Below are 26,703 nucleotides of genomic sequence, written 5' to 3'. Positions count from 1 at the left end.
ATCTCCGCATTACAATCTGACGTAATTATTGTGCGACACATGTTTACAGGTAGTAGTCAGAAATCAGCTTCAAAATATAGCTTTTGAAGCTTACTATAAGGCAGGTACGCATAAAATAAACATGCAGTATTTAAAACTGTCTGTATCAAGGAGATATAAGTTTTTAGACATCGTCTCTGAAAAGTATTTGTGGATGCTGTTAAAATTTTCACGTAATTGGAGGATGTGAAGCAGTCAAGAGGTTAGATTCATCTAGAAAAGTGATCCAGATAAAGTTAAGTTCTCGTTTAAAATGACAAGTGAAGTGGTTTAATGTGAGAGGCCAAACATGGACGAAGAGGATAATCTTGAGACGCTTGGTGAACAACTTTACTCTCTCATTTACCCCAAACATAAAGAGGATGCTGGAAAACTAACTGGTGAGGTGACCTGTAAACAGAAATAGTCGTATTGTTATGATTTGCTAAATCCAATTTGCCAGAACACTAGCGTTTATGAGTCTGTCTGTGTGTTTCAGGTATGTTACTGGAGCTGCCAGCTTCTGTTCTGAGTCAGATGCTGCAGAATGAGAGCATGCTGACAGCAGCTGTGGAGAAAGCCCTCAGAGCTCTGCAGCTGTCACAGGAGTCCAGGTACAGTAACTAGGAGGAGATGTAAGCTGTAATAATATTTTTTGAGCCTGATGCTTTCACAGCAGAAATGTGTAGCAATTGTTGGCAAGTGTTAAATGAACACTGGCATATTTATTGTTACAGTTACTGTATCAAAAAAAAAAAAAAAAATAGATATTTTCCAGGCTTTTAATGAAAATTGAATATATTTTTACATAATTTTTTGGCTACTTCTTTCTCTACTTCACATCTCTTTCTCGTTCTCTCTCTGCCTCTGTTTCCTAATTACTTTTCTGAACTTTAAGCATCACATTTGCCAGTGAATAGTGTGAGTTTGGTTAATTTGAAAAACTAAAGTACACAAGGTAAATAATAATTTTATCAGCCTTCCCAGACTTTATTCAAGTTTTGCAAGCTGTAGCCTGCTGTGACTTTATCATGTTAATAATTTGCTACCCTGTGGGAGACACTTTGTAACTTGTGTTTAGAAAAGTTATAAATAACCAATCCTTTTATATTGCTTACATTATGTATTCTCATGTTACTGTTCTTTATAGTGAGGTGACACATAAGGAGGAGGAGGATGCGTCTGTATCCTCCGACTCTCTGGGGGAGCAGCTGTTTGAGCTGGTGGATGTTTACAACACTGGACATTCGCAGAAAATTACAGGTGAAAATAACATGAGAAAACAAGGAAACATTGGTGGAATCATGTTTCTGTAGTTTGATTAGATGCTTGTTGGCCAGCCACTGTAATTAGTCTGAGCCATAGTTTCTGAGTCATAGTTTTGGCCTTCAATCTTTGAGTGGACGTTTACTTGGTGGAATAGTTATGCTTTTTATAGTCACTGGTATTGTGTTACACGAGAAGACCTAAATAATGGAGACTATGATTAATTCTTTCCATCTTCCACTGAGTTTATTAAGATTATTTAGTGCTAATAAATAAAAATAATCTGGTGCTAAATTACAGTGGCAAATATTACACTTGGTAAAGGTTATTATGCTTGTATACCTATTGAGAGCATGTTACCATGCTAACATTAGGGTTTGGCTAAAACTATGTCTTTGGCATTATACATTGTTCATTGATTAATAATTAGTATCACATTAAATTAATATTTTCTATGTGTCTGTAGGAATGCTCCTGGAGCAGCACAAAGATGCAGTTCGACACCTTCTATCAGACTCTAAAGTGCTGGAGAAGCAAGTGAACCTCGCCCTGAAGACACTAAAAGAGTACGTAGCTCACTGCAGTCTGTGTATATATATATATATATATATATATATATATATATATATATATATATATATACTGTATTAAAAAAAACTTTGCAGAAAAAGGTAAGAAAGCATGTGTCAATTTTTTTTCTCCTCTTTAATAATACCAATTGTTGTGTATTATGCATTTTAAAAAAGCTTCTGTGAAATGAATAGCATAGCTAAACTTGAGGATAATGCCCCCCAAAATTGGCTACATTCCCTTAATATTCTCCTGTTGGTATTCATTCTTGTTTTAATATTCAAGTCCTGCCAGATGCTAGTCACAGGTGTATGACTGGCACCTGCCTGACAGACATATTGAAATGAGATTCTGGAGACAACGGTGATCACATTTCTCCAGAATCTGGGACCTTACTCCATCCTCGAGGATGACAACGCTCTCCCCACAGAGCCAGAATCATCACAGAGTACCTCCTGGATCTGGGAGAGGAGAAGATGGAATAACCTGCTGCGAATCCAGAGCTCCACTTAATTAACGACATATGGGATTAGTTTAGCTGTGCTGTACATGCCAAAGTGACCAACACAACCACACGGGTTGACCTTCAACAATTCCTGGTTGAGAAATGGGATGCTATCGCACAGCAAAATGTAACCAGGTTGTTTACCAGGATGAGGAGGAGAAGCCAAGTAGTTGTGGCTGTATATAGATTCTCCACACGCTACTGGGGTCCATCACAGTATAAAATGAATAAAGTGGAAAAAAGGGCTGATATATGCTATTTTTTTCATTGTTACTGTGGAAAAGAGCAATCATTCAATCCACCACAAGAGTGAATACCACCAGGACAATATTGAAGGGGATTTTGGCACTTTTATATTTAATTCTAAAGTTGACTAATCAGGTTTTTATTAAATGATGTATAACACAACGCCGTTTGGTATTATTAAAGGGCAAAAATAATCAACCAAGCACAAATTTCCCCACTTTCTGTACTAAGTGTATTTCAATTTGTTTAGAATTGTGTGCACATTGATTGATATTTTTGGTTGCATGTTTTGTTTTCTTTCATTTACAGGTGCTCGTCATAAAATTAGAACATCATTAAAAAGTTGATTTATTTCAGTAATTCCATTCAAAAAGTGAAACTTGTAAAATGTAGACATTTATTCCTCACAGACTGACATATTTCAAATTAGAATAATTTTATGACAAGCACCTGTATAGCATGGTTTAATTAACCTTTTAGACCAATAGAAGTTCATATTAACATCTGAAAATCTCAAAGAAGCTGTATTAATGCTTGACTGTAATAACATCTTTGTCTCCCTTTAGGATGAACCAGGGGGAGACAGATGTCAGTGACTCCTCAGAGGCTGATGATACTGACAGACTGGGAGAGAAGCTCTTGTCCCTTGTGGAAGAAATTGATCCACTTCATGCAAATGATATTACAGGTGACATGTTACAACATGTTTATAAGCTAATATACACCATCTTTAGACGTGTTCCTCACTATTGGGGTTTTGTTATGGATTATGACCAAATTCTTTTAAATATAATGTTAAAAGATCTCTGATTTGTATTCGTATGTAGGTATGATCTTGGAAATGGACCCAGCCACTCTCCAACAACTACTCAGTGACCACACAATGCTGGAGGCTGCTGTTCAGAAAGCACAAGCAGCCCTGAATACGTAGAGCTGAACCTTCTCTTCTCCCACAGAGGATTTCACGCACTGAATATGTTTAATAATCACTTAATTTGATAAACACAGACAATATAAAGCTTGTAAAGCCTTTTTTTTGTTTTAAACTGACTGCATAAAGTTTGATTGGATTTATATAGAAAACAACTGAATCGCCTCTCTATCCAACTGGAGAACATTTTATGGTTTGTTTTTCCCAGAAAAAAATGACTGAACATGTGCCTGTGTCTAATGAAAAAAAAAAGATCCATCAATACTGCTCCGTCTGAAAGCCGGACTTCCACAAGCGATCAGACTCATTGCGTGATGAAATTGTTTACAGGGATCCACAAGAAAGAATTTCTTTTAAAGGATCAATAAGATGTGTTGATCTAAATGCTGCCAACCATGAAGTTATGTTTAGTTTTGTTTTTATACTGTACATAAAATTATCTAATTGTATTTACCATCTGAAAATACAAGTAATTATCTATATCTAAGGAGACTCCATATTTTTGGCCATTCTTGTGACTGCAGTGTCACAAAACCGTAGACTTTCTTGACAAATACTATTATTAGCATCTGTCTAAGCCTTGTTTCTGCTGCAGTGACTAATTATGTTGGTTTATGGGCCAAAGTGCAATAGAAAGCTTACAGTAAATAGTTGTGCATCTGCACTTTGCAGTCCTCCCTTTCATATCTCAGTCTGAAAACAGCTGTAATCCTACTATAGGTTTTGCATGTGTAAACATTTCTGTTGTTAAAAAAGATGAATAAGTTTACTCACTTGGTCTGAATCTGGCACAGCTGTGTCACATGCAGAAATATAAAGCACAAGAGATCCTGGTGGATTCTGCACAGTCATCCTGTTGTCACACTGGTAATGAATTTTCATTATCAGCTTAAACTAATGAAGTCTTGTGATTCAAAGAATTAAAATTGGGGAGTAACTTTGGGTGTAATTAAGTGTTTTTGTTGAGTAGTTGATCACGCTGGTGCATTTTTATATAAATGTAGTTGAAAATAAATGGAAAATTCACCATGATTGGACTAGGATTGGACTAGGTTTTTGGATCTGGTAGGATAAACATAACACAAATTTCCCCAGATTACAGTAAATGTTTAAGTTAATAAAAAGAAGTTGCTTCTCCCTGGTGGACAAACTATTTAAAAACTAAACCATTTCTGAATGACCTCAAATTTAGGCTTTTCTTACCCATTACTTTTTTGTGTTTGAATGCTAACCATCGTTTGCACCGAATTACTGATATTTGGAATGATAATAATCTGATTGTATAAAAATAAATTCCAACACTCACTGATTTACAGGGATAGTGGCATTGACAAGGATTATTTAACATTTCTGTTTCATCTTTGAAGGAAATGTGAAAGATAACAAAAAATGTTGGTTCATGAAAAGTTTCTGGTATAGTGTTTCTTTACTGAGTATCCAGTCGGTCCTACGGTAGGAACTAAACATTTGGTTTTGATTTTAGATTGTGTTTTTCCTTCATATTTAAACTGAAAATGGAAGATTATTTTTCTTCTTTAAATTTCTGGTTGCAAAAGTCCTTTGCATGTCCTTTGAAAACAGCAACAAAAGTTAATTAAATGCATCCATCTTCTCCTAGAATACACAAGGAACAGCTATTATTTGTGTGCCAGCTGTGTTTTTGTTAAATCTAACTAGTTAATGCTAAACCTGCAAAATGTATTTTCATTTGCATTGAAATGTTACATTACTTGGTCTGTTTTTGAAGTCATGACTTTAAATTAATGCAAAATGATTCAAATAATTTTTTGTCAAAACCAAATTATGTTGCCATTAAAAAAAAAAAAATTAATAATAATGTTAATGGTAATCTGACTCAACCTTACATTGTATATTCATTGATCTATCTGCAATAAACTAATGCTGCCAAATTAAAGGTTGACACCAAAACACTTCAATTTCAGATGCTTCATATATCTAACATGACAAAATTCCCATTGAGGGAAAAAAATAAGTGCATGTTTATTTCAAAAGCACTATTTTATGCGATAAATGAAACCATAAGACATCTCTTTCAAAGTGCTACAGAGCGCAAAAATACCTTTATTACCATTTGTTTCTACATTTGTATTTGTTTTTGTAAATTTTACATGAGGAATCCTAAAACATGGGAAACTGCCTCTCTGAAACAAAAAGAAAACTTTAGAAATCATGTCTACAAAGTTACTGAATCAGAAACATCTGGGACCGATGTCAGCAAATGAAATCATTTCAATTACAACTCAGTTCACAATTTAGATAAAGATTTATTTGAATGCAGAAGCGGTCGATACAAATGATCAGAATATGATTCGTATAATCTGTTCAATCATAAATGCATTTTGTCAAAGCCTATCAGAAAAAAAGAAAATACTCCACACGCACGCTCACGCATCTTTTATGCCTACAGGTCATAAATACAATCAGTCTGATATACAAATATTTGGATAGATTCATTTCTAGCAACATTTAAAATGTGTCTGCAATCCTGGCTTCTGCTCTTCTGACCACCCCTTCATTTGATTATATGTGAAATTCTAACCAAAAAAAAAGAAAAGAAAAAAAAGCCCTGACACGTTTTAAAGTGAAGAGCAGATGTGCAGGAGGACAATTAAATAAATATCTGAAATGAGTTGCATCTTAACATGGCAGACTTATGCTCTTTCCTGTGTCATCCAACATGCTGCTTTTACTGGAGGGCAACAGAAAGAAAAAGCCAACAACACAGCAAGACAAAGCACTACTGACACAAATCACTCACATGAAATGTCCTCTCCAGCTAACTGACCACTGAAGAGCTCACATACAAGTCCATAATATCAAAGTCAAAAGGTGCCATTTTTTTTTCTATCCTTCACGCACACAAGCGGACATTTGAACTTTAGACAAAAATAAAAATAAAATGGGACAAGGGGTGATTGCTCTGTTAACAGTGTTATATTCTAGGGGACACTGGGCAGCTTTAGTGGAGCAATGCATTAATTGTATACTAAATTATACCTACTGGAACATACAGTTTGTGTATGAATGCATCCACGGGTAAGTGTTTACCCATGATAAAACTAATTATTCAACTCAGTTTCCTGTTTGAATACAGGAATAAGCCCTTCAAGGAAACACCGTGTCTGTTACACTAGCTAGAATACACTAGCGATACCAACTGGGCTTAAAAAAAAAAGACAAAGTGGTCAAGCTGTTGGACAAAGACCGACATGATGTGATATTGCTCTTCTAAAGTGAAGGCAAAAGAAGGAGTCCTTAAGAAAGAGTAGGATGTCCATGTGCTTCATTTACTCTTCAGTAGGACTTCATTCTGTCCAAATCTCTTTAGAAAATCTCTGCCAGATCATGCTTATTTCAACACGGGGTACTGCCGTGGACCACCCAAGCGCCCAGAGCGTATTCCACCTCCTGATGATGCACTTGCCTGGAAAATTAACAGAAAGGACCAATTATAGAGTGAAATGGAAGAAAAGAAAATACAAGCAAGTGTAAAACTATAAAAACTGAATCCAAACCTGCGCAAACTGTGCAGGGTTATAAAAGGTCACGCCACTAGGGGGTGCAGTTCCTTGGGTAGGGTGAGTCTGTTTGAGGGGGGAAAAAACAGTTACTACTTATTATGAAATTAGTACAGCATTAGATTACAGCAGAGATAGATAAAATGAACTCACAAGACACATTAAGCATGAAAAAAAAGAAAAGAAGATAGAAACCAGGGTTATGTGAAAAACGGTGTGAGATGGATCCATAGTGAGGCCGCATTACCAACCACTGTTAGGATTATTTTAGTAGCCATGCAAGCCGTGTGTCAGGTTAATGAGACTGAGCCCTGGTGGTGACCACCAGCAGAGCTCCCCTGCAACAGTCTCCAGCAAGTTTAACTCTTATCTGAATTTTCCTTCCATAGAAATGTTTCAAAGCTATAAAGATGATTTATAGTCAAGCTAGCAGCAGCTCTGTGGATATGGGACTGAATATTAATCCCATACTGACACCAACATGCTGATGATCTGTTAGTATAATCCGTGCCACGCTCATTATTTAAACGTAGCAGATTAACACCAAATTAGAGCTGATGGGATGATAACTGGTTTCACAAGTATTTGGTTTTATCATTACTGATTGGTGTTGAAATAAAATAATATAGATACTAAATTTCATGACAATACATCCAGTGAATACAAAATATTTTATTCTAAACTAAAAGCAATGAGAACCCTGACCACCGCCAAGCCATTTTATTGCTCCAGGCGGTGATCTGGATAACCCTCAAAATCTAATCACTTACCTCTTATTCTATTTTTGAGATTTCCTAAAAAAATTCATCAAAATCTATCCATAACTTTTTGAGTTATGTTGCTAACAGACAATCAACACTGAATAAATGACCTCCCTGTTAAACTCATATAGGCAGAACCATAAAGACAGAAAAACATGCCATCTTGGAACCACTAATGGTTTAAACTACTGACATTTACATCCACAGAGTCATAATGCTAGAATGGCTAAAAATAAACTTCAACTCCAATTAGTTTTCATTCATTTACAATTTCCATTTTTCAATAATCTTCTTTTCAAATATATAGAGATCAGTTGGTGATGCTGGAGGTGGCGGGCAGGTGAGCAGGTAGACATCCTGGGTTTAACGGCAGTATAGTGGGTGTGAAGCGTGCTGGTAGTGATGTGGTGAGACAGGAGAAATGAGAATAGACCATTTGAGGCCCAACTAGAGGTACCTGGTTTAAATGCTGACTCACTTCTCGTGATAAAGAACTCATTGAGCTAGAACGTGAGAGCTTAAAAAAGGAAAAAAAAAAAAAAGCAGGAGAGAAATAAACAGTAGACGAAACACATAAACCCATATCAATAACCTCTCATGCATTTGGATAGTCAAGTCTAATCAACAGTTCAGAATGAAAATGGATTAGCGTTAGAAAAATGTGGTTCTTGAAAAAGCAGACATGGAGAGAATTATATAACAGCAGCACATGGAGCAGAATTATAATTATCCAGGCATTCAGCATGATAATGAACAAAGATTTAAAGTTGACATGCACGCATTCTCAAGTTATTTTTGTCTCCCATTAACTTACAAGTAAGCAAACTGTACAGGCTGTCTGTTAGCTGTCACCCATCTCGTTTCATTGGTAGCTTGAGTTGCTACAATAGCAGCTAAAGAGGGACTGATGGAGTCTTACCTCCCCAGACTGGGAGCCATCAGGAGCAGGAAGTCCTTCTGCGGCTGGCGGTAAAACCGTCGGGTTGAACATCTGATCAGATTAAAATGCAACAGAAAAAAAGTGAATATGTAGATTTTGGTTTGGTGTGACCGCTCACAAAACTGGATTTCATGTAAACATGTTAAAGGCTTGCTGAGATTTCTTATAAAAACTAAGTCAAAATATTATTACATTTTAATCTAAGAAGTTATTTTTTGCAGTGAAAATGTTTGAACATTAAAATCTAAATTATTCCAAAGATGGTGTGATGAGAAACCTGCGGTGCTGCGCTGGCATTTGGTGAATTCTGCTCTTGATTTCCACCTTCACTGCCCTCCAGAGGTTGTTGATCATCAGGGGCTTCACCAAAAAGACACAAAAATTTAATAATTTATTGCTCTGTTGCCCCATTTCTAAAATCAAACAGAAATAACTGCTTAGGACCATGAGTCCCTGATACACAAGCTGACATTAAAAACAATTTACTTAGGTTAAAAAAAAAAGCACTTGAACACAACACGAGGACAAAAAAGGACACCATAAGGACACAGCAATCCAGTATAGAAGAAAGGCCATGAAATCAGTTTATCATTAGTTCAGTTTTAAGAACCTATAGTAGTTCTGGCTCTGTGTGTTTGATGTGTGTTGTCATCTAAAAGATCTGTTTAAATTTCAGCTTGCATGTCATAGATCGTTTTTTAGATTTATGCTTTTACAAGATTCTCTCATTGAAAAACAACATCAAGGTTTCTAAAAGTTAACAGTAAGCTGTACCTAAGACAAGCAATACCACAATCCTCATTTAACGCATGGCACACACCTGAACTAGGCACAAATAGGTTAGCGGGCATGGGCATTGGTGCCAGAGGAGCAAAGATGTCTGCCGGAGCAGGGGCCAATCCACTTGGTTTAGCTGATCTACTCGGGTTCAGAACATCCACATATCTGCTCTTGGTACCTGAGAAGACAAACACATCAGAGTGGCAAAACACACATCAAAGGATTATGATTTTTTTTCTTCATTTGTGAAGTCAAATGTATTTCTGTAACTAAAATCCCCAGTGAATAACGCTGATCTCACCTGCCTTCCTGGAAAACATGTTGACAGGAGGGCCACTACTCAGTGGAGCAGCAGGTCCTCCAGGACCAGGCATCTGAGGCATCTTTGGGAAGCCAGAGGGAGGTGGAGGCAGGGGTTTAATCTAACAGAGATGAGGGGAAAAAAATTAGAAAGAGTTCATAAGTTTCACATTTTTCTTGCATATAACTGTTAAATTATTACCCACCTCTTCTTCGGGCTCATTTAAGTCAACCCATCTCTGTTTCTTTTCATCCCACACAATCTGACAAGAAAAAATACTTTTCATCAATACGGTCACATATACACACAAAACACAATGACAAACTTGTTAAACTGTAAGCAGGGTGGAAATAAAATCAATACGTAAAATTACTACAACTTACAGATGGGTTTTTGTCATCTGGAAGGTGAGCCTCGTTCTTCCCCTTCCCGAAGATCCAGTCCCGCCAGCCACGGCTCTGCAAAGAAAAGAAGTAATAAATACTACAGAACATTGTCAGAGCACAGGCTAAGATTTGAGAGCATTATGTGTGAAACATAAACCTTTTTAGGAGAGTCTCTCTTGGCTTTCTTTGCCTCTTCTTTTCTAGGTTGTTCAGGAATAGAGGGTGGAGGTGGTGAGCACTGTTTCACAGCAGAGTTGCTCCGCTCTCTTCCACCGGAGTGAGTCGATGACTCGGAGGCTCTGCGAGAGCTGCGTCCTGATGGCTGAAGAACAGAAAATACAGATAAGAACTAGAAGCACTCAGGGGACAGACCTCCACTAAGCCATTGAATTGTGTTTTTTTTTTGGTTTTTTTGCCACTGATGTGGGCATTAGTTTTTAGTTAGAAGCTCTAATAGCAAAATGATCCATTTCTTTCTCCCATAGTAAAGAATAGTAATAGTAAAGAATCCTTGGTGAAGGTAATAAATCTTCATGCCAAATGAGATCTCATACTACCTGCTCTGTGACTGTTTAACGTCTTGCCCACATGTCAGGTTTTTATACATCTAGTTATACACCATCAATAGTAAATAGTAAGTAAATATAAGTAAATAATAAATTGATTAATGTCAACAAGGCAAATTAACATCTATCATCTTTTTCTTCTACTGCTGTCACATTGATTCAATAAATCTCCAAGAGTCGAAAATTAATACTTCCTTTTACGCCACAGAGGACTATATAGTACATTGATAAACCCTTGATTTCAATAAGACAGGTCTCTTAAGGTGTTAGGTAGACAAATACAAAACTGGAAAAAAGGAGCACTACAAAGAAGCAAGCTTGCTAGGTTTCTCTTCACTGCTGCATTCTTTTACCACCATTTCACGAAATGGTTTCAGTGTTGGTGGTTTTTAGTTGGTTATAACTGAGAACTATTTTGATTTTTCACAGAGAGCCATTTCATACTGTCATATAATACATGTTTGAACCTCTCTGTAGTGTATTGCAAGTTTCAGTATAACAAAAACAGCTCATGGAGCACAACACAAAAGCAAGGCTTTGAAGCAGGTGACTTCTCAGGTCCAGATTTTGACACATGTATTGGGACAGAAAAAGTCCAATTCACAATCGCCTCATTCACAATAAAGATTCACTGCCAACCACCAAAGTGAATGATCTCACAGGTCAAACCAGATGGTTTCAGTGTTTTTTGTCATCTGTGTACTTTATGTCAGCAGTTCAATTGGGACACACAAACCTACCAAATGCATTGAAGACTGAGAAATAGTTCGTGTTCTGCCAGATCCCTGCAAGACCACAGAGAAAACAAAGTAAGCATTTTCTATTGCATTTAATAAAATTAAGGGATGTGATGTGGGTATGGATTTTCTGCATGCTCAAACTGCCAGATACTGACCATGGTAGCCATGTGATCAAACAAGTCCATTTGGGGGGTGATGGAGCTTCTTGGTGGGGAGGATGATATTTGTTGAGCAGTGTGCATATCTGGGAAAGTCTGAGATGGATGCTCCATACGTGGCATATGGCCAGGAGAGGGTGGCATCTGATGTGGTGGGTGGTTCATCTGCACAGGTGAATGTGGCATCTGTGGGGGAACCATGTGAGGTGACATTTGGCTCATTTGTGGAGGAAGGTAGGGTTGCTGATGGGCTCCTGGATACACTTCTGACTGCTCAGGCTGAGGCTGGAAGGGGGGAGGAGCAAGGCCAGGATCCTGTGGCAGAAAACCTGGCATATGGACTTGGCCAGGTGGTCCACTTGGGGGTACTGGGTAGAACTGGGGTGCATCGTTAGGGGGTATAAGCTGAGGATGGGACATCCCATCTTGGAGGATAGAAGTGGGAGCTAGAAAACAGTTCAAGATTTTAGATTCACATTTTAAAACTTACTTAAATGCAGTACAGAGTGAGACACAAAACCTTAAACACACACACACCTGGAGGCATCAAATGTACTGCTTGTGGTGGAGGCCCAGGCAGTAATGAGCTCATCAGTGGGTTGTCGGGAGCTGGGCCGTCCATTCCCAGCGGCATGCTGTAAGGTTCAGGAGGAGTCGGTTGGTCCAAGTCTGAACATTCGCTGCTGCTGTCAAACTGCGCAGGTGTTGTTCTGTCCACACTGCAGGTGATCACACCAGTCTGGTACGAAACAAAGAAAATACAAGCATCAGACATTTAAATGTAAACCAATTACCATTTAGGTCTGAAACTAATATCTCAATCTTTTGAATGTTCACAGAAAAAAATAATTGAAACATTATTATTAAGTTGAAACAGGTCCTTTCCGAGTCCTGAATCTAATGAAACAGAATTACTTATTTACCTGTTAAAATTCTAAATAGAAACACAGTCCAAATATCACAGAGGAAATTATTATTCACTAGATAGTGAAAAAGCTAAGTTATCAGTGTGAAAAAATACTTTTCCTTTTCCTCACCCTGATCTGTCCATCCAGCTGTCTGAGGTCATTCAGCCAGTTAGGCTCAACAAACAATTCCTGCTCAGGCTTCTCCTTTAGTTGTGGATCAAAAAAACGCAGCTTTTCCGACATCTGTCAGTAAACAGAATAAAAGTGAGACGTGTCAGCAGGTGAAAACTAACGCATATCTTTAATAATCTAAAAATGAGAAGCTAAGGGAAAGTGACAAAGATGACCGCATGCAAACCTGTATGATTTGGCTGATGAACACTGGAGAATAGTATGAAGGCTGCATGAGGATAGTTTTTGAGATAACTTCACAGTAGTGAAAGGCATGGGCACACAGGCCTGCTTCAGCCAAACGGCATGCATAGATCAACTTGAAGACCTGTTGGAAAAACCAGAAGAGTAGAAAACTTATTTCTCAGAGACATGGACTTAGTAAACATCAGTGTAGTGTAATAAAGTTCTGCAACAGATCTGAACAGGGCTGTTTAATACACTGTTTCCCCACCATAAGCACAAAATATGTAGATTTCTTTTTGTTGGGTTTTGGGTTCACCATGTTAAGGGAAAGGGCTGGTTTATTATCAAGTTTGTTTTGTCAGACTCGTTTATGTCCTCTTGTCAAGTTTGAATCAGGTCATGGGATCACTGGGCTATATGTACAAACTAAAACAAAGAAGTAAGCTAGTATGGTGGATGTGAACAGTATCAAAGTGACTAGTGGTTGTCCAGTAATCTTTGTGAGCTGGAACGTAAAATTTCTCAACCATCCACTTAAACTTAAAATGGTCATGATACACCTGAAGCAGCTAAAGACAGACATTGCCTTCTTGGAAAAGACACATATGTAGAGCTGGCAATCCATATTTTCGAGGGAAACGGCCGGGCTAAGTGTTTCAGTCTAACTTTCAATCAAAATCGAGAGTAGCAGCTATTGCAATTAGTAGCCATGTATAGTTTACGGTATCTGGTAAACATGCAGACTCAGCTGGGCGCTATGTGATTGTCGTTGGGACAACAATACACCCTACCAGTAATATTAGCCTGTTTTTATGCACCAAAATAGGATGGTCATTTATTCTTCAACCATTTATTTTCAGACTTGTTAAATATGGCAGCACATATTCTATAATTGCCGGAGAGACAAATTGCACACTCTCCTCATTGGATCTGAGTTCTCCAGGGAGGACAACACTGTCAAAGACTGCTCAGTCCATTAATTTACTGCTTGAAAACTATGGAATGGTCGACATATGGTGCTTTCATAATCCTACTTCTAGGATGTACTCTTTCTGCACTTTGGTCCACAAAATATATTCACATATAGATTACTTATTTCTAGATAAAATGAATCCTACACCTAATAATAGCACATGATTATGGGAGTATAGTCATCTCAGATCACGGAAACTTTGTATGGAAATGATCATCCCCAGCACACAATCTTCAAATTGTTAATGGCGCCTTAATGGTTTACTGCCCTCAGAAGAGGAATATTCTAAACATGTTTTATCTGAAATTAAATTATGCCCAGAAATTAATCAAACTCCAGGAATACTGTCTTCAACAATTGGGGACTGTTTAAAGGCCGATCTATAACAATTTAGTATTGTGCAAGAAAAAATAAAAAGGAAAAATGGACATCTCACACAACTAACCAAAGAAATTCTGAATGCAGACTATTTTTACAGCAGTAGTCCATCAGCAGAGCTTATTAAAAAAAAAAAAAAACACTGAAAGTGAAAAACTGAATTTGATACTTTTCCAGTTTAACGGGTTCAATATCTTCCATCCAAAAGAAGAACCACCTACGATGAGCAAGTTGAGAAGGCAGAAGGATTACTTGCACACCAAAAATCGCTAAAGGCTAAAGAGATTTTTACAAATCATTGCACAGTTCTGACTCGCCTATTAGTTCAGATGAGCTAGAACAGTTCTTCAGATCCCTACAGATTCCTTCTGTCAGCGTTGATAATTTCAGTGAGAAAGATCTTACAGGTACTGAAACAACATCAGCAATCAGAAACACGCAAAGTGGGGAAGCAACCGGCCTGGACGGCATTCCAGCTGAATTTTATAAAATATTTTCAGATCAGATTTCCGCTTTACTACTGTCAGTGTTTGAGTCTGAGTCTCTCACCTCAAATACCCAGCCACCGTCCATACATCAAGGAATTATATCTTTATTATCTCTCTCCTTAACACGGATGCGAAATTTCTTGCTATGGTACTGGTGCGTCGCATTGAGAAGTTAATACCAACAAGTGTATCACCTGATCAGATGGGATTTGTAAAAGGTCACTATTTTTTTTTTTAATATCAGGCACCTGTGTAACATGTTATATTGCCCATCTCCATCCATCAACATAAATTGTGAGGTAATAATTTCACCTGACACTGAGAAAGTGGGTGGAGTGGGATTATCTTTTCAAATATTTAGTGTCGTTTAAGTTTGGTCCTAAGTTCATATCCTGGATCAAAATCCTGAACCCTCTCCCTATGTCTGCAGCATATACTAACAATAACATCTCAAACTTCTTTGAGTTACAAGATGCCCTCTCTCATCACTCCTATTTGCTATCACCATGGAGCCACTGTCAATGGCTTTACAACAAAACCCTAATATTAAGGTGATCGTCCGTGCTGGTTTGAAGCACAAGGTCTCTTTTTATGCAGATTATATGTTTTTATTTATACTGGAGCCTCGTTTCAGTATTCCTCATTTATTTTTATTACTTTCTAATTTTGGAAAAATATCAGGTTATAATGTTAACATTAAGAAAAGTGAACTAATGCCCATGTCGTCTGCATATGAGAGACATATTGCATAACCCTTTAAAGTTAACCTTAATAAAAGTATTTAGGTGTATGGCTCAGATAGTTATAAGGACCTTTTCAAGGCTTACAATCAATCCCTGCTTTCTAATATAAAGCAGGATTTGGATAGATGGGCCATTCTACCCCTGCCTCTACGAAGATGGATTAACTCTTAGGAAGCACACACATCTTTATAGTTTCTTTATATGTTCCAATGTATGAAGATGTGAATACATTGGAACATATAAAAAAATGTATATGTTCCAATGTATTCCCATCTTCTTTACAAAATCCTTTTTCTGCAGTGTGGATAGCCAGATATCCAGTTTTATATGGAATAAAAAAACAACCACGGATACGGAAAGAATCTACAGCTACCTTGAACAACGGGTGACTTGTTAGACTTAATCTTACAGAGATGTGGGTTGCTGCTCCAGTAACAAAAAAAAAAGCATCTGTTCACTCCCTCAGTTATGGACGAAGCATTTAACAACTGGCTAAAGTCTTGAATGATCTGTACATAGATGACCTTCTTTGGTGGGTTGGGGTGGGGTCAGTGTTGTATGTTTGTGTGTTTAATTACTGAAAAATAATTTAAAAAAAATTCACTTGGATTAAAAATTAAAGCAAAAACCTACCTGGAAGTTGGGCAGTGAACAAGGCTGGGAGCCCAGAGACTGAGCATATTCATAGGCCTCAGTCCTCTGGATTGCTTCATTGCTGGCAAATTGACTAAAGGGCAAACTGAAGTGAAGAGACAGAGAAAGTTACACATTTGGCTTGTTTTCTGTAAACTTTGTTATCTCATATGGCCTCTCAGAGTTGTGTGTGTCTGCCTATCAAACTAACCTGTGGTTGGAGCCAATCAAAACCATCTTGGTGCTCTTCTTTGTGAAAACTCCCAGACCAACTTTTGCCATCAGGTAGCAAAAGTGTGCAGCATCAGTCAGCCCCTTAGAAGCTGGAGCAAGAAAAAAAATGAGTGAGAGTGATTACGTTGTTTGTGGTGAAGGGTATGCTGTTCAGTTAACTGCTGTTAAATAGTGGATTTCTTGAGAATTCCTACCAAGAGTGTCACCCATGGTGGTGATTGTGCGAGTATCCAGGTCCAAGCTGTGTGTGAGGTTTGACAGCACCATGGCCAGATGAGGCCGCCAGTCCCCCCACTTCTCCTCTCCACAGCACTGTGTATAGAAAAAACATCTCAGATGAGGTAGCAATAAAGGGCATGCAGGTCAGTACACCTCAAATATATTTCCTGCACAAACTTTTTTATTTCTTTAAAAAAGGAAGACAAAAAAGAAGTGAGCAGAAAACCAAAGCATCACTTACGGTGGCCGATGCAGGCATCCTTCCTGACATCAACTGGTATATTGTCTGTAGAGGATCATTCATGGGCAAACTATTGGCAAATCTAAACAACAAAAACACATTATTAGAAACAAAAGAAACTGAAGGAAAAGGCAGCTTTAAAGGTCATAATCTTTTATATCACAGGTACCTTGTCATGACACGTGCATGTGTCCTGTTGTCCATCTTACTGGCCAACAGCAGGGCATGACCCCAGAGACCCCCCTTCATGGCTGCTTCTAGTGCATCCTATTCCACAGAAAAAGTAAAAAAAAAAAAAAAAAAAAAAAATACTTGATTCTATTTCTTAAATGAGTTCAAATTAAATGACTGTAATAGAGTTAGCATGTCCATCTCTTACTTTTTTGCGGCCAAACAGTAGCAGCTCCCTGAAGCGTTCCGTTTCTTTGCCAATGTTTTCTGGGACAATCATGAAAGTGTCAGACAAAAGGGACAGCGGTCCAGCTTCAGGCTCCTCCTCTGCTCGTGCCAATGGTTCATTGTTAAAATCAATTAAATTAGCTTCATTGGGACTTTTTCCTGGTAGCCACACAGAGCGATGCTCCTTTAGCAAGAGGTCAGCAATGTCTGTGCCAACGACAGTCTAAAGAAATGAAGAACCACAATCAAGACGATTTAAGAAAATAACACAGGACTTACTTTTACTTTCTGCTTTACATCTAATAGATTTACAGTAATGTATGCAGTGACTTACCCCATTCTGTCTGCAGAGCAGGACAATGAAATCCCAGAGCAGGCGGGCAGAGTCTCTGTCTAACAGGTTGTTATCACGGGCACACTCCAGTGATTTGTTCTGAGAGAACTTTATCACATCCACCTTATGAGTCTCCTCCCTGATGGTACAGCACAGGATATTAGAAAGCAGGAACTAGAAATATAAATTAAAAGGACCTCGAAGGGGCAGTAAGCGGAAATTCATAATTTCTAGACTGAAGGAATTAAAAAAATGCTATCTGAAGATCTAGAGGTGTAACTACATCTAGACTTTAGCATGAAGTCACACACTGTCTCTGTGTTGATCTCCAGTCCTGTGTTTACCAGCCGTTCCGGTCACATGTTCATCCACGTTCATGTGAATCGTCGCCCTCTCCCTTCTCTCGGAGCCCTAGGCCCTCCCTCCCTATAAAAGGCTTCAGCCAGCGAGCAATGGCAGCACATTTTTATGAAGTGAAATGGCAGAGAGCGGAACAAAACGTTCGCTAGAATACAACAAGGATCCGATATTACCTTGAAAAAAAGAACGATTATTGGCGAAGTTGTCAGATAAAGAAAGGGACATAACCCAGATTAACATGGGCTTGTATTTCCGATAAGGATGGCACTGTGAGAGCTAAAAAGGCTACAGTTTGACTCAGAGCAAGCTCTACTCCTGGACAGTAAGAAAAAGTCTAAATGTAATAAGTTACTTCCTCATGTTCTACAAAATGGTGATGAAAGTGCAAACACACTCGCACTTTCTTTTCGAGTGGGGGTGGGGGGTACAGGGAAGTGTGGCTCATTAAACACTTAGTTTTGGTCTACATGCAGCGCACAACAGCAAACCTTGTGAAAAAACATTTGCTTTTGCCTCTTTAAAAAAAATCTTTTGCACCAATTTAAATGCCACTTTATTAGGAAATACTAGTAATAAGTAAGTCTAACAGACTGGCAATAAATACCATTTTTATTTAGCTCTGCATTTCAAGGTTTTCTTTTGAGACATGAACTTGATGGTCATTTTAGATGCTGATACAAGAGCAACGGGTCAACAACGTTATTTATGTCAGTTCTTAAAGGCTTAAATAATAGAATCACATGGGATATCTTTTGGAGGGTCAATGACTTAACTATTTATGATGTACAATGATGTCAGAATATACTCACTTAATAAGGGGTCCAGGGAAAGCTCGTAGTTCTGCCTGATCTGAGGTGTCCTGCAGCATGGTCTGTAAAGAGATGCATAGGATAAAATATTAGAAACAGTTTAAAATTAAAAACAGCAGCTCCCTACAACATGGTCACTGAAAATGCACCTCCATGTTGTGGATATCAACAAGAGCAGGCTGTCCAGCTGAGGGAAGATTAGGCAGGACTTGAATGAGATGTCCACCTGGTCCAAATCGGCCACAGCGGTGGGGTATGGTGAACTTCTCTGGAGTTGCAGGACGAGGAGGAGCTAGAGGTGAGATAAGAAACAGAAAAGGAATACTTGACTAAAATCTGGTTAGCAGCCTGTTGGCATTTAGAAATTAACACAGTCTGTGTTAGAAGTAAGGAACGTAGACCAACGTTGCTCAGGGGCAATCCAGGTACTGTCTGCAGTGTACTCTGATGGATAGAGATACTGGCTGTAGTTCTGGGAAGCATCAGCCTGATTAGGGTACTGCCCATAGGAGTAATCCACAGCCAAAGTGGATGATGTGGTATCATAAACTGCAGATACCAAGTCAGGCTGGCTCCTGTACACTTGGCTCTGCAGAAAGAGATGCAAGGGGAAAAAACTGAATAACTGAATAAACACTAAATAAACAAAATTATGCTCAGAATGCCCATAGCACTGGAACGATGTAAATCTGATTCAAGCCTATAAGGGAACTTTTAACTTGAAATTTAACACTGAAATATTAGCTTTACAGCCTCGTGCAGTGCATGACATCTCTAGTCTTACAGTGACCTCTTATCAATAACCGTAGCAGTGCTGTGAAACTGAGTTACAAGTGACATTAAGTGCGATACAGTAAAACCAAATACAGAGAAAAATTTCTCCCAGAGAAGAAATTGCTGTTAAAGTGAATGCCACCTGAAAGCTAACCCGTTGTGTGCTTACCTGCTGTGATCGTGAGCTGAAGCTGCTCCGTCTGCTGTGGTGACTGTGGGAGCTGTGCACGCTGTGTGCTGACTGCTCGCTGTGTACGCTGCGCCGGTCAAAGTCATCGCCATACATGTCTCTACCACGACGGCTTTCATCATCAAAACTGGTATCATAACCAGGATAGTACCGCCACTGGTCATCATAGCATTCTTTCCTGTAGGTCATTGTAAAGGGTTTGTAAACAAAATGGAGTTTGACTGACATAATTAAAAGACTTTCTATGGCAGAACACATTCTTCTACTAGATTATGCTATTCTGACTAAGGTAATATTAATGTAAGTAATTAACAATTTTATGAATTTCTAAACACTTAAGACGTGTAAAGGGCTTTCAATGCATACCTGCCAGGATACATTTGCTGATTATAGTAGCTGTTTCTGTATGCTTCGTCGTAATATGACCAGTAGGAATGGTCATAATATCCTCTGTATCGGGGGTCATATTGTCCATAGTTGTATCCTTTCCAAAGAACAGTTTGAGAAAAATGAGGTTATTGATATTCATATTTATATACAGTATACATTTATTTTAGTTCTGCAGGTCATACCTCCATAATCATAGTGCTTGGGATAATCTGCATAATATTCACTGTAGGCACTTCGGTTTGCTCGGTGGTAATCATCAGAATAACCTTGCCTTTGGAGAAAAGCAAACAAAATATGAGATTTACACATCAAACATTTAAATATATTAAACATAGAACTATGTGGAACTATACAAGAACCGTGCAGTGCTGTTTTTTATCTCAGGTGAAATAAAAGATCACTCATTTTTTAAATAAGCTCTCTTTACCCCCCTCTTCCTAACACTGAGCGTTCAGAAAGTATGATAAGCAACTATATGTTTTGTGCATTGCATTTAAATTACAAGGTAACACTTAAACTTCCTCTAACCTTGATGAGGGTCTGTCAGAGTACTGACTGGCCCTTGAGTTGGGTCGATCCGGTTGTGACTCTCTGCTCTGGTAGTTTGGATCACGGTAACTTGGCCCATCATATCTTCCATACCAAGGATCAGTTCTACCCCTGTATGCACCATCCTGGGAAACATTTATATAATTAAAAAGGGGACTTTGTAACATACTGTTCTTCATGCTACTCATTATTGGTCTTCTTATCACAACTGTGGATTGCAAAATCTTACAGAAGTGGCAGAGGGACATTTATTAGCTTGTGCAGAAAAAAGGATTTTAAACTTACCTGATAATATGACTGTGCTCTTGGATCCCCAGGTGGAGGTGGGTACTGGCCAGGAGGATAGGGAGCTCTGCCATCTGAGCCTTCAGCATAATTACCATAATAGCCACTATAAGCCTGCCCTGGCACAGAAGGTTGCCCATAGCCTTGATGGCTGCCTGCAGAAGATGGCGGCCGAGGCGGTTCTCCTGAGGCTGCTGGCCCTCGTGGTCCCGGAGGGTAAGCAGTGGGAGGAGCAGGAGCACTTCCTGGAGCAGGCCCTTGTACTGGAGTTGAATACTGACTGTGTGAAGGTTGTGCTCCACTTATAGGAACATTGTTTTGTTCCTGCAGTGCAGACTTAGAATCTGATTGCTTAGAAGATGTATTTGGGGGCTGCTGGGTTTTTACAGCTGCTTGGGAAGGTGCTGGTGGTACCTGCGGGGTAGATGAAGAAGTTGGAGCGTGGGCAAAAGCATTCCCTTCCACTCTTACCCCCTGCTGAGAGTCTTTGGTGACCTGCAGGTAAAATCCATTGCTAGACTGTGGCGAATTATGTAAAGAGGAAGGCTGACCAGATACCTGGCTCTGGGAGTGTGATTGATGCATAGAAAAATCAAGCAGTTCATAATTTGATGGCTGATTATGATTAGAGACAGAAGCAGTCATGAGAGAAGAAGCCTGTGAATTAAGCTGGACAGCAGAGTGGCTATCTCCACTCAGTGATTGGCCCCTTGAAACAGGAGGGTGGACAGACTGAGACTGCGGGTGCATTATTTCTGATGTTGCCGCTGCAATGTTTTCTTGAGTCAGATTGAGTGGACCCTGGTTAGGAGTTGAAAAGAAGGCTGTGGCACCAGAGGTAAAGAGTTGATTTTGATTAGCAGGTACTGAATGTGGCTGGAAGGTACCACCACCCTGCCCCTGCGCAGGTGATCTCTCAGGTGGGGTAGTTTCCTTAAGATTACTTTGAGTGGATGATTGAGCAGAGGTACCGGAAGGAATCACACTGTAATTGGAAACAGGCGGGGCAATTAAAACAGGCTGATGGAGGGAGTCAGATACCAGGAGGGAGTCAGATACCAGGAGAGATGCATAGCCCAGGTTGCCTTGAGAGTCAGCTGGCTCCACATCACTCACCTTTGGTGGGTTCTCTAGGTTCTCTGAGTGTTGCTGAGAAGTTGTCTGGGTTCTCTTGGAGTGCTGCAGGTCCAATGGACCATCCTCTGGTGGCTGGATGACATCAGCGCTGGGCTCTCGTAAAGGGGCCAAAACTGTTGGCGCAGCAGGGGCAAGCAAGATATTAGTGCCCAAGCTAGTAGGATCATTCTGAGCCCACAGAGTAGTGGCAGGACTTTCACAGGGTCGATTGGTGCCAAAAGCACGCGATGAAGGCCGAGAATGAGAATGGACCACTGGGTGTGCCAAATGAGGTACTCCAGCTCCAGTCCCTGCAGGCTGGGGGCGTCCTGGGCCATAAATATTTTCCATATTATCTGGTGGCAGCTCCAAGTTGCCTGAGCTATAATCTGTGACCCCTTCTGCCACCATTTTAGCCCTATCAACCTCCGCAGGGCGCACCCCAACTCCATGTGAGCGCACAGGTTCAAAAGAGCTATTAGCACTGGCTTGAAAATTACCAGTTGGTTTTGGAGGGCTGGGTGTGGGAGGCCACATCTGCTCCAGGGAGCTTTGTTGGATGCCTGCATCTCCAGCTGGAGAAGTATCAATCTGCTCAAAGTAACCACCTGTGACAGCAGACAGATTAGCATCATCCGTGAGACGTGGGCTTTCCTGCTGAATAAAGGTGCCTACAACTCCCTGGTGCCGACGAGTGCCAGTTCCACTTCCATGGCTCATGTTGCTATAGTTGGACGATACACTGGCAGACCTCATGGGTCTTGGAATTGAATCTGGAGTTTCCAGGTTGGGTCCAGTTTCAAACTGGTCTACTCCATGGGGTGTCGTAGCAGCAAGATTGCTGTGGGTTTCACTAGGTAATACTTCTTGGTTTGGGACACACTCCAAATTCTCTACATGGTCAAACCGGGCATCAGGTGGCTTCTGGGTATTTCCTTGGGAAAGATGATTGTCCTCATTCATATAAGGTATGTTTGAATTATCTTGTGGAGAAATTCCTTGGTAATCCAAAGAAACTTCTGCATTGCCACTGTGGACCTGTGGACCGCTGTGATGCTGAAAAGATCCTGCAATACCATTCACAGCCTTATTTCTTTCACTAGCCAGTGTCTCCTCATTTTCAACATCCCTGTCTTTAAAAAACATTGAAAGTGTACCAGACTCCTGAGAGTAGGAGTCTGAGGCAGAGGCAGAACTAGGTCCAGGTCCTGAGATGGATGCCTGTTGAGCTCCAGCAGAGTCAGTAGGGGGCTGAGGGTGGCTTAAACCAGTCCCCATTTGGTGGTAGCCTGAGTCCTGTGGAGGCTGGGTGAACCATGAGTCTTGGGGGGCAGAACTCTGACTGAAGTAACTCTGAGTTTGGAAATGTGAATTATGCTGCTGGGGTCCATTTTGGTCTGGCCAGTGGGAACTTGGTGGTTTTCCAGGATTTTCAGAGGGGTGAGACGCCTGATTATGAGGATGTCCAGGTTGAGTCGGAGGGGTGGGGGGATTATGATGGGGTGACTGACTGTGGGAGGGGTACATCTGACTGTGTGGAGCTATAGGCTGTGGTGGAGGATCACTAGTTGGCTGGAAATAGTTAAGAACTGATGGAGGGCGACTTGAATTATCAGGGACCCACTGGGAAGAGGAGGTGGGAGGCAGTGGGTGGAAGGGCATGAGATGAGGAGAAGGCTGTCCTTGAAATTCCTGGTTGAAAGGTGGTGTTGGGGCTACCATTGTAAGTGGTGATTCTGTGGACATGGTTGGTACATGTTCTCTTGAATTAAAATAACCCTGTTCACCATGTGGGGATGCATATCCTGTGGAACATGGTGCTTGGAAAACACTAGGGGTTGCTGTACTGTTGGGGTTGAACAGGGTAACCCCTGGCAGAGACGATGGTGGGGGACCAGATGGTACCACTGGGACATCTTCCAGTGTCTGTGGTTGTGGAGGAAGCCCTGAGCCATGTTGAGAGTGCATGGTAGTAGGTGGGGTTTGAAATTGTGGGGGGTTACTGTTAGGTATTGTTGGGAGACCACCTGCAGCCAATGAAGGAGGAGGAGTTCTACTAAATGCAAAAGGGTCTGTCATTGGCTGTGTAGCTGGAGGCATTGGGGCAGTAGTCACTGCTGCATGCTTTTGAGGCCTGGTCCTCCGAAACATATTGGGCCCAGAAGGAGGAGGACCAGAGGCCCCTGGAGGCCCAGTCCGAGGAGGAGGCTGCATGTCTGCAGAGCTGACAGGTCTAAGGACCAGCTCACTCTAACAGATATCACTGAAGAGACTGAAGTCAGGCGTAGCTGGATAGAGAAAAGGAAAAAGAGAAGTGGTGAACATGTTTCTTTGATTAACTTTACCACACCTTTATTTGTGTAAATAGTGCAACGTGGCAATTTCTACATCAGCTTTAAGATTTTTTTATAGCTACACACAGCAGTAGTCAAAATTTTAGACATAACAAATAAAAAAATATGTCCACATGTAACTTTGCAGTGCTATGGTATTTATAGTACTATACTAAAACCTAAATCATGACTGATTACAGTGAAAATCAAACTTTAAAATAATTTGATCTGATTCAAACTGTTTTTAAATGTTAGATACTTGTCTTATATTTCTGTGAATAGAAATGTTTCTGTGAAATATCACATTCTAAGAAAACGTTTACTAAAAAAATACTTTCCCTCATACATACAAACATACAAATTACATTTTTAAATAAAACAAGCACATTGAATTTTAGTTTGTTGTTTACACTCCCATTGTTGATTTTTTATTAGAAAAGAAATTTATATTTATATATATATATATATTATATATATGCACAAAACTTAGTGTATTGGGGAAAAAGTTTAAGTATGCTGTTCCTTCAACTTGGAAACAGTTGCAATCCCATTACAAGTACAATTTAGTACAATTTATGGACATAATAAAGGAAAGCACATTTGACTACAAAAGTTATGGCACAAAACAGTTGCCTGACAGCACTTCTCAAACTGTGATATTCATTATATTTTGGGTTGCTGTATTTCTGATGTCATTTGATACCATTTAACATTTGCATATAGCATTACTTATAGCACTTTAAGTAACCCTGCTCACAACCAAACAAACTATAACAAAAACATAACTTCATTGGAAGACGCTTAAAATATAATTTCTTTTAGGTCACAGTTTTTGAGAAGTTATTTCGAATCTGCCTGCTTCTAGAAATCACCGTCCTTTCAATCATAAAGCATTAGAGCAGCAATACCTAAAATGTTTGTAAATTGCCTAACAAAATGCTGTCGTCCTTCAGATAAAATTACTGCATATGTGTCTAAAACTCAGAGCTTCTAGGCGAATCTTAAATACTAGAAAAGGAGATCTATAACAGTCACAGCTAACGTTGGACACAATACAGCCAGGTGAGTTATACGTGTTCCCAGCTCTTTCAAGTAAATATAAATTCATCAATCGCTGTTGCAGCCAGGTAAGCTAACGTTAGCATAGCCAACATTTCAACTTACGAAAAGTCTGAAAGTCAGACGTACACTGAACTATTACCATGATCAGGAACTTGTTATGTAACCTAGGCTAACTCCCTTTGGTTTGGTTCGACATTACCTTACCGTTAAACTTTAAGTTGTCCAAGAGGAACGGTCTAGAGTGCCTTACTCCAAAGCTAACAGGAACGTCACATAGCTCTGCATGTCCAGAACGCCATACCCAGCAAAACATTGATATCTTAAGTTATTTGAGTTGCCACAAAGCCGAGTAAGAATATTATGACATTACGTTTTTCCTACCAAGTCAGCTCCGACGTGAATACGCGAGCTAAGTTACAGGTTGCTTGCCAGTCATCTGGCGTAATATAACAGGTTCACTGCCTGGTCAGTTAGCCTAGCATCACTGCTTAGTTAGCATTGCTAAGTAACTAGCTTGCGCTAACTACAGGGTAATAGTTTAATGTCTCTTAATGACACCGTATTAAAACGTTCAGATTGCAACATTATTAATAACGTTAGATATTTACTCTTACCCAGTGTCGGAAATACGTACATATATAAACAAATTCTTACAAATATGCAGGACAGTGAGTATGACACACCGCCACCATCTTCAATGAACACATCCTACTAGGCTACGTGTACTAGCGGCGTCACGGGCCAAACAACCATTGCGTTGCCAGAGGGCGGGGCTTGTTATAAGTGCTCTGTGTATTTATCTTGTGTTGTGCTGTGAAAAACTGGTTAGCGAATTAGCGAATTGACATGGGTTTGTGTAACTCTAGAACAGTACTATGGTTGTTTAAATGGTTGTTTCTCTGTTAACCAACCAAAGCCAAATTAAAAGGGTAATAAAAATTTAAAATAACACACAAAGGGGGGGGGAATAAAGGTTTTTTTTTAAGTAGCAGATATTTACTCTATCTTGGAATGTGCATGCATGGATTATAGATTTCAAACGTTTTACTGTAAAAAGTTAACGTAGAACACAATGCTGGGCTTGATTGTTTAACATAAATGTTGAGAAAAGTGTATATGTAAGAGATATAAGATATAAACGTTAAGAGCCTTGTTATGTTAGAATCCCAGCATAAGTAAAATAAAAAAGAAAATAAATATACGAATTGATTAAAGCGAAAA

At 39.5% G+C, this 26,703-nt stretch overlaps 2 protein-coding genes across 8 annotated transcripts; one reads left to right on the top strand and one right to left on the bottom strand.

Moving 5' to 3' along the window:
- Positions 1-35: 35 nt before the first annotated feature.
- LOC121629529 lies at positions 36-4,841 on the top strand. Its single transcript, XM_041969152.1, has 6 exons — positions 36-419; positions 518-632; positions 1,169-1,281; positions 1,751-1,850; positions 3,172-3,293; positions 3,433-4,841. Exons 1-6 carry the CDS (start codon positions 329-331, stop codon positions 3,534-3,536), a joined length of 645 nt encoding a protein of 214 aa, XP_041825086.1. The 5' UTR covers positions 36-328; the 3' UTR covers positions 3,537-4,841.
- Positions 4,842-5,587: 746 nt separating this feature from the next.
- sec16a (SEC16 homolog A, endoplasmic reticulum export factor) lies at positions 5,588-26,221 on the bottom strand. 7 transcript variants are annotated; one of them, XM_041969474.1, is made up of 32 exons: positions 26,117-26,194; positions 22,088-24,375; positions 20,972-21,385; positions 20,666-20,811; positions 20,320-20,408; positions 20,114-20,231; positions 19,727-19,925; positions 19,189-19,372; positions 18,933-19,075; positions 18,784-18,845; positions 17,615-17,753; positions 17,261-17,503; positions 17,051-17,148; positions 16,882-16,963; positions 16,616-16,733; positions 16,399-16,510; positions 16,188-16,293; positions 12,974-13,114; positions 12,745-12,858; positions 12,245-12,446; positions 11,705-12,153; positions 11,550-11,594; positions 10,401-10,565; positions 10,241-10,315; positions 10,063-10,119; positions 9,858-9,978; positions 9,597-9,734; positions 9,054-9,136; positions 8,756-8,827; positions 8,294-8,353; positions 7,073-7,141; positions 5,588-6,981 (listed from the first exon to the last, which is right to left on the bottom strand). In XM_041969474.1, exons 2-32 carry the CDS (start codon positions 24,299-24,301, stop codon positions 6,907-6,909), a joined length of 6,333 nt encoding a protein of 2,110 aa, XP_041825408.1. In that variant the 5' UTR covers positions 24,302-24,375; positions 26,117-26,194; the 3' UTR covers positions 5,588-6,906. The 7 variants fall into 7 exon arrangements, with proteins under 7 accessions (XP_041825408.1, XP_041825404.1, XP_041825403.1 ...); XM_041969470.1 differs by having other exon boundaries at positions 20,972-24,375; positions 26,137-26,221; XM_041969469.1 differs by having other exon boundaries at positions 10,241-10,312; positions 10,398-10,565; positions 20,972-24,375; positions 26,117-26,195.
- Positions 26,222-26,703: the final 482 nt, after the last annotated feature.

Source organism: Melanotaenia boesemani, chromosome 19 (assembly GCF_017639745.1).
Source record: "Melanotaenia boesemani isolate fMelBoe1 chromosome 19, fMelBoe1.pri, whole genome shotgun sequence".
NCBI lineage: Eukaryota > Metazoa > Chordata > Actinopteri > Atheriniformes > Melanotaeniidae > Melanotaenia > Melanotaenia boesemani.
The sequence above is the reverse complement of the archived record's forward strand: the minus strand, read 5'-3'. Positions and strand labels throughout refer to the sequence as shown.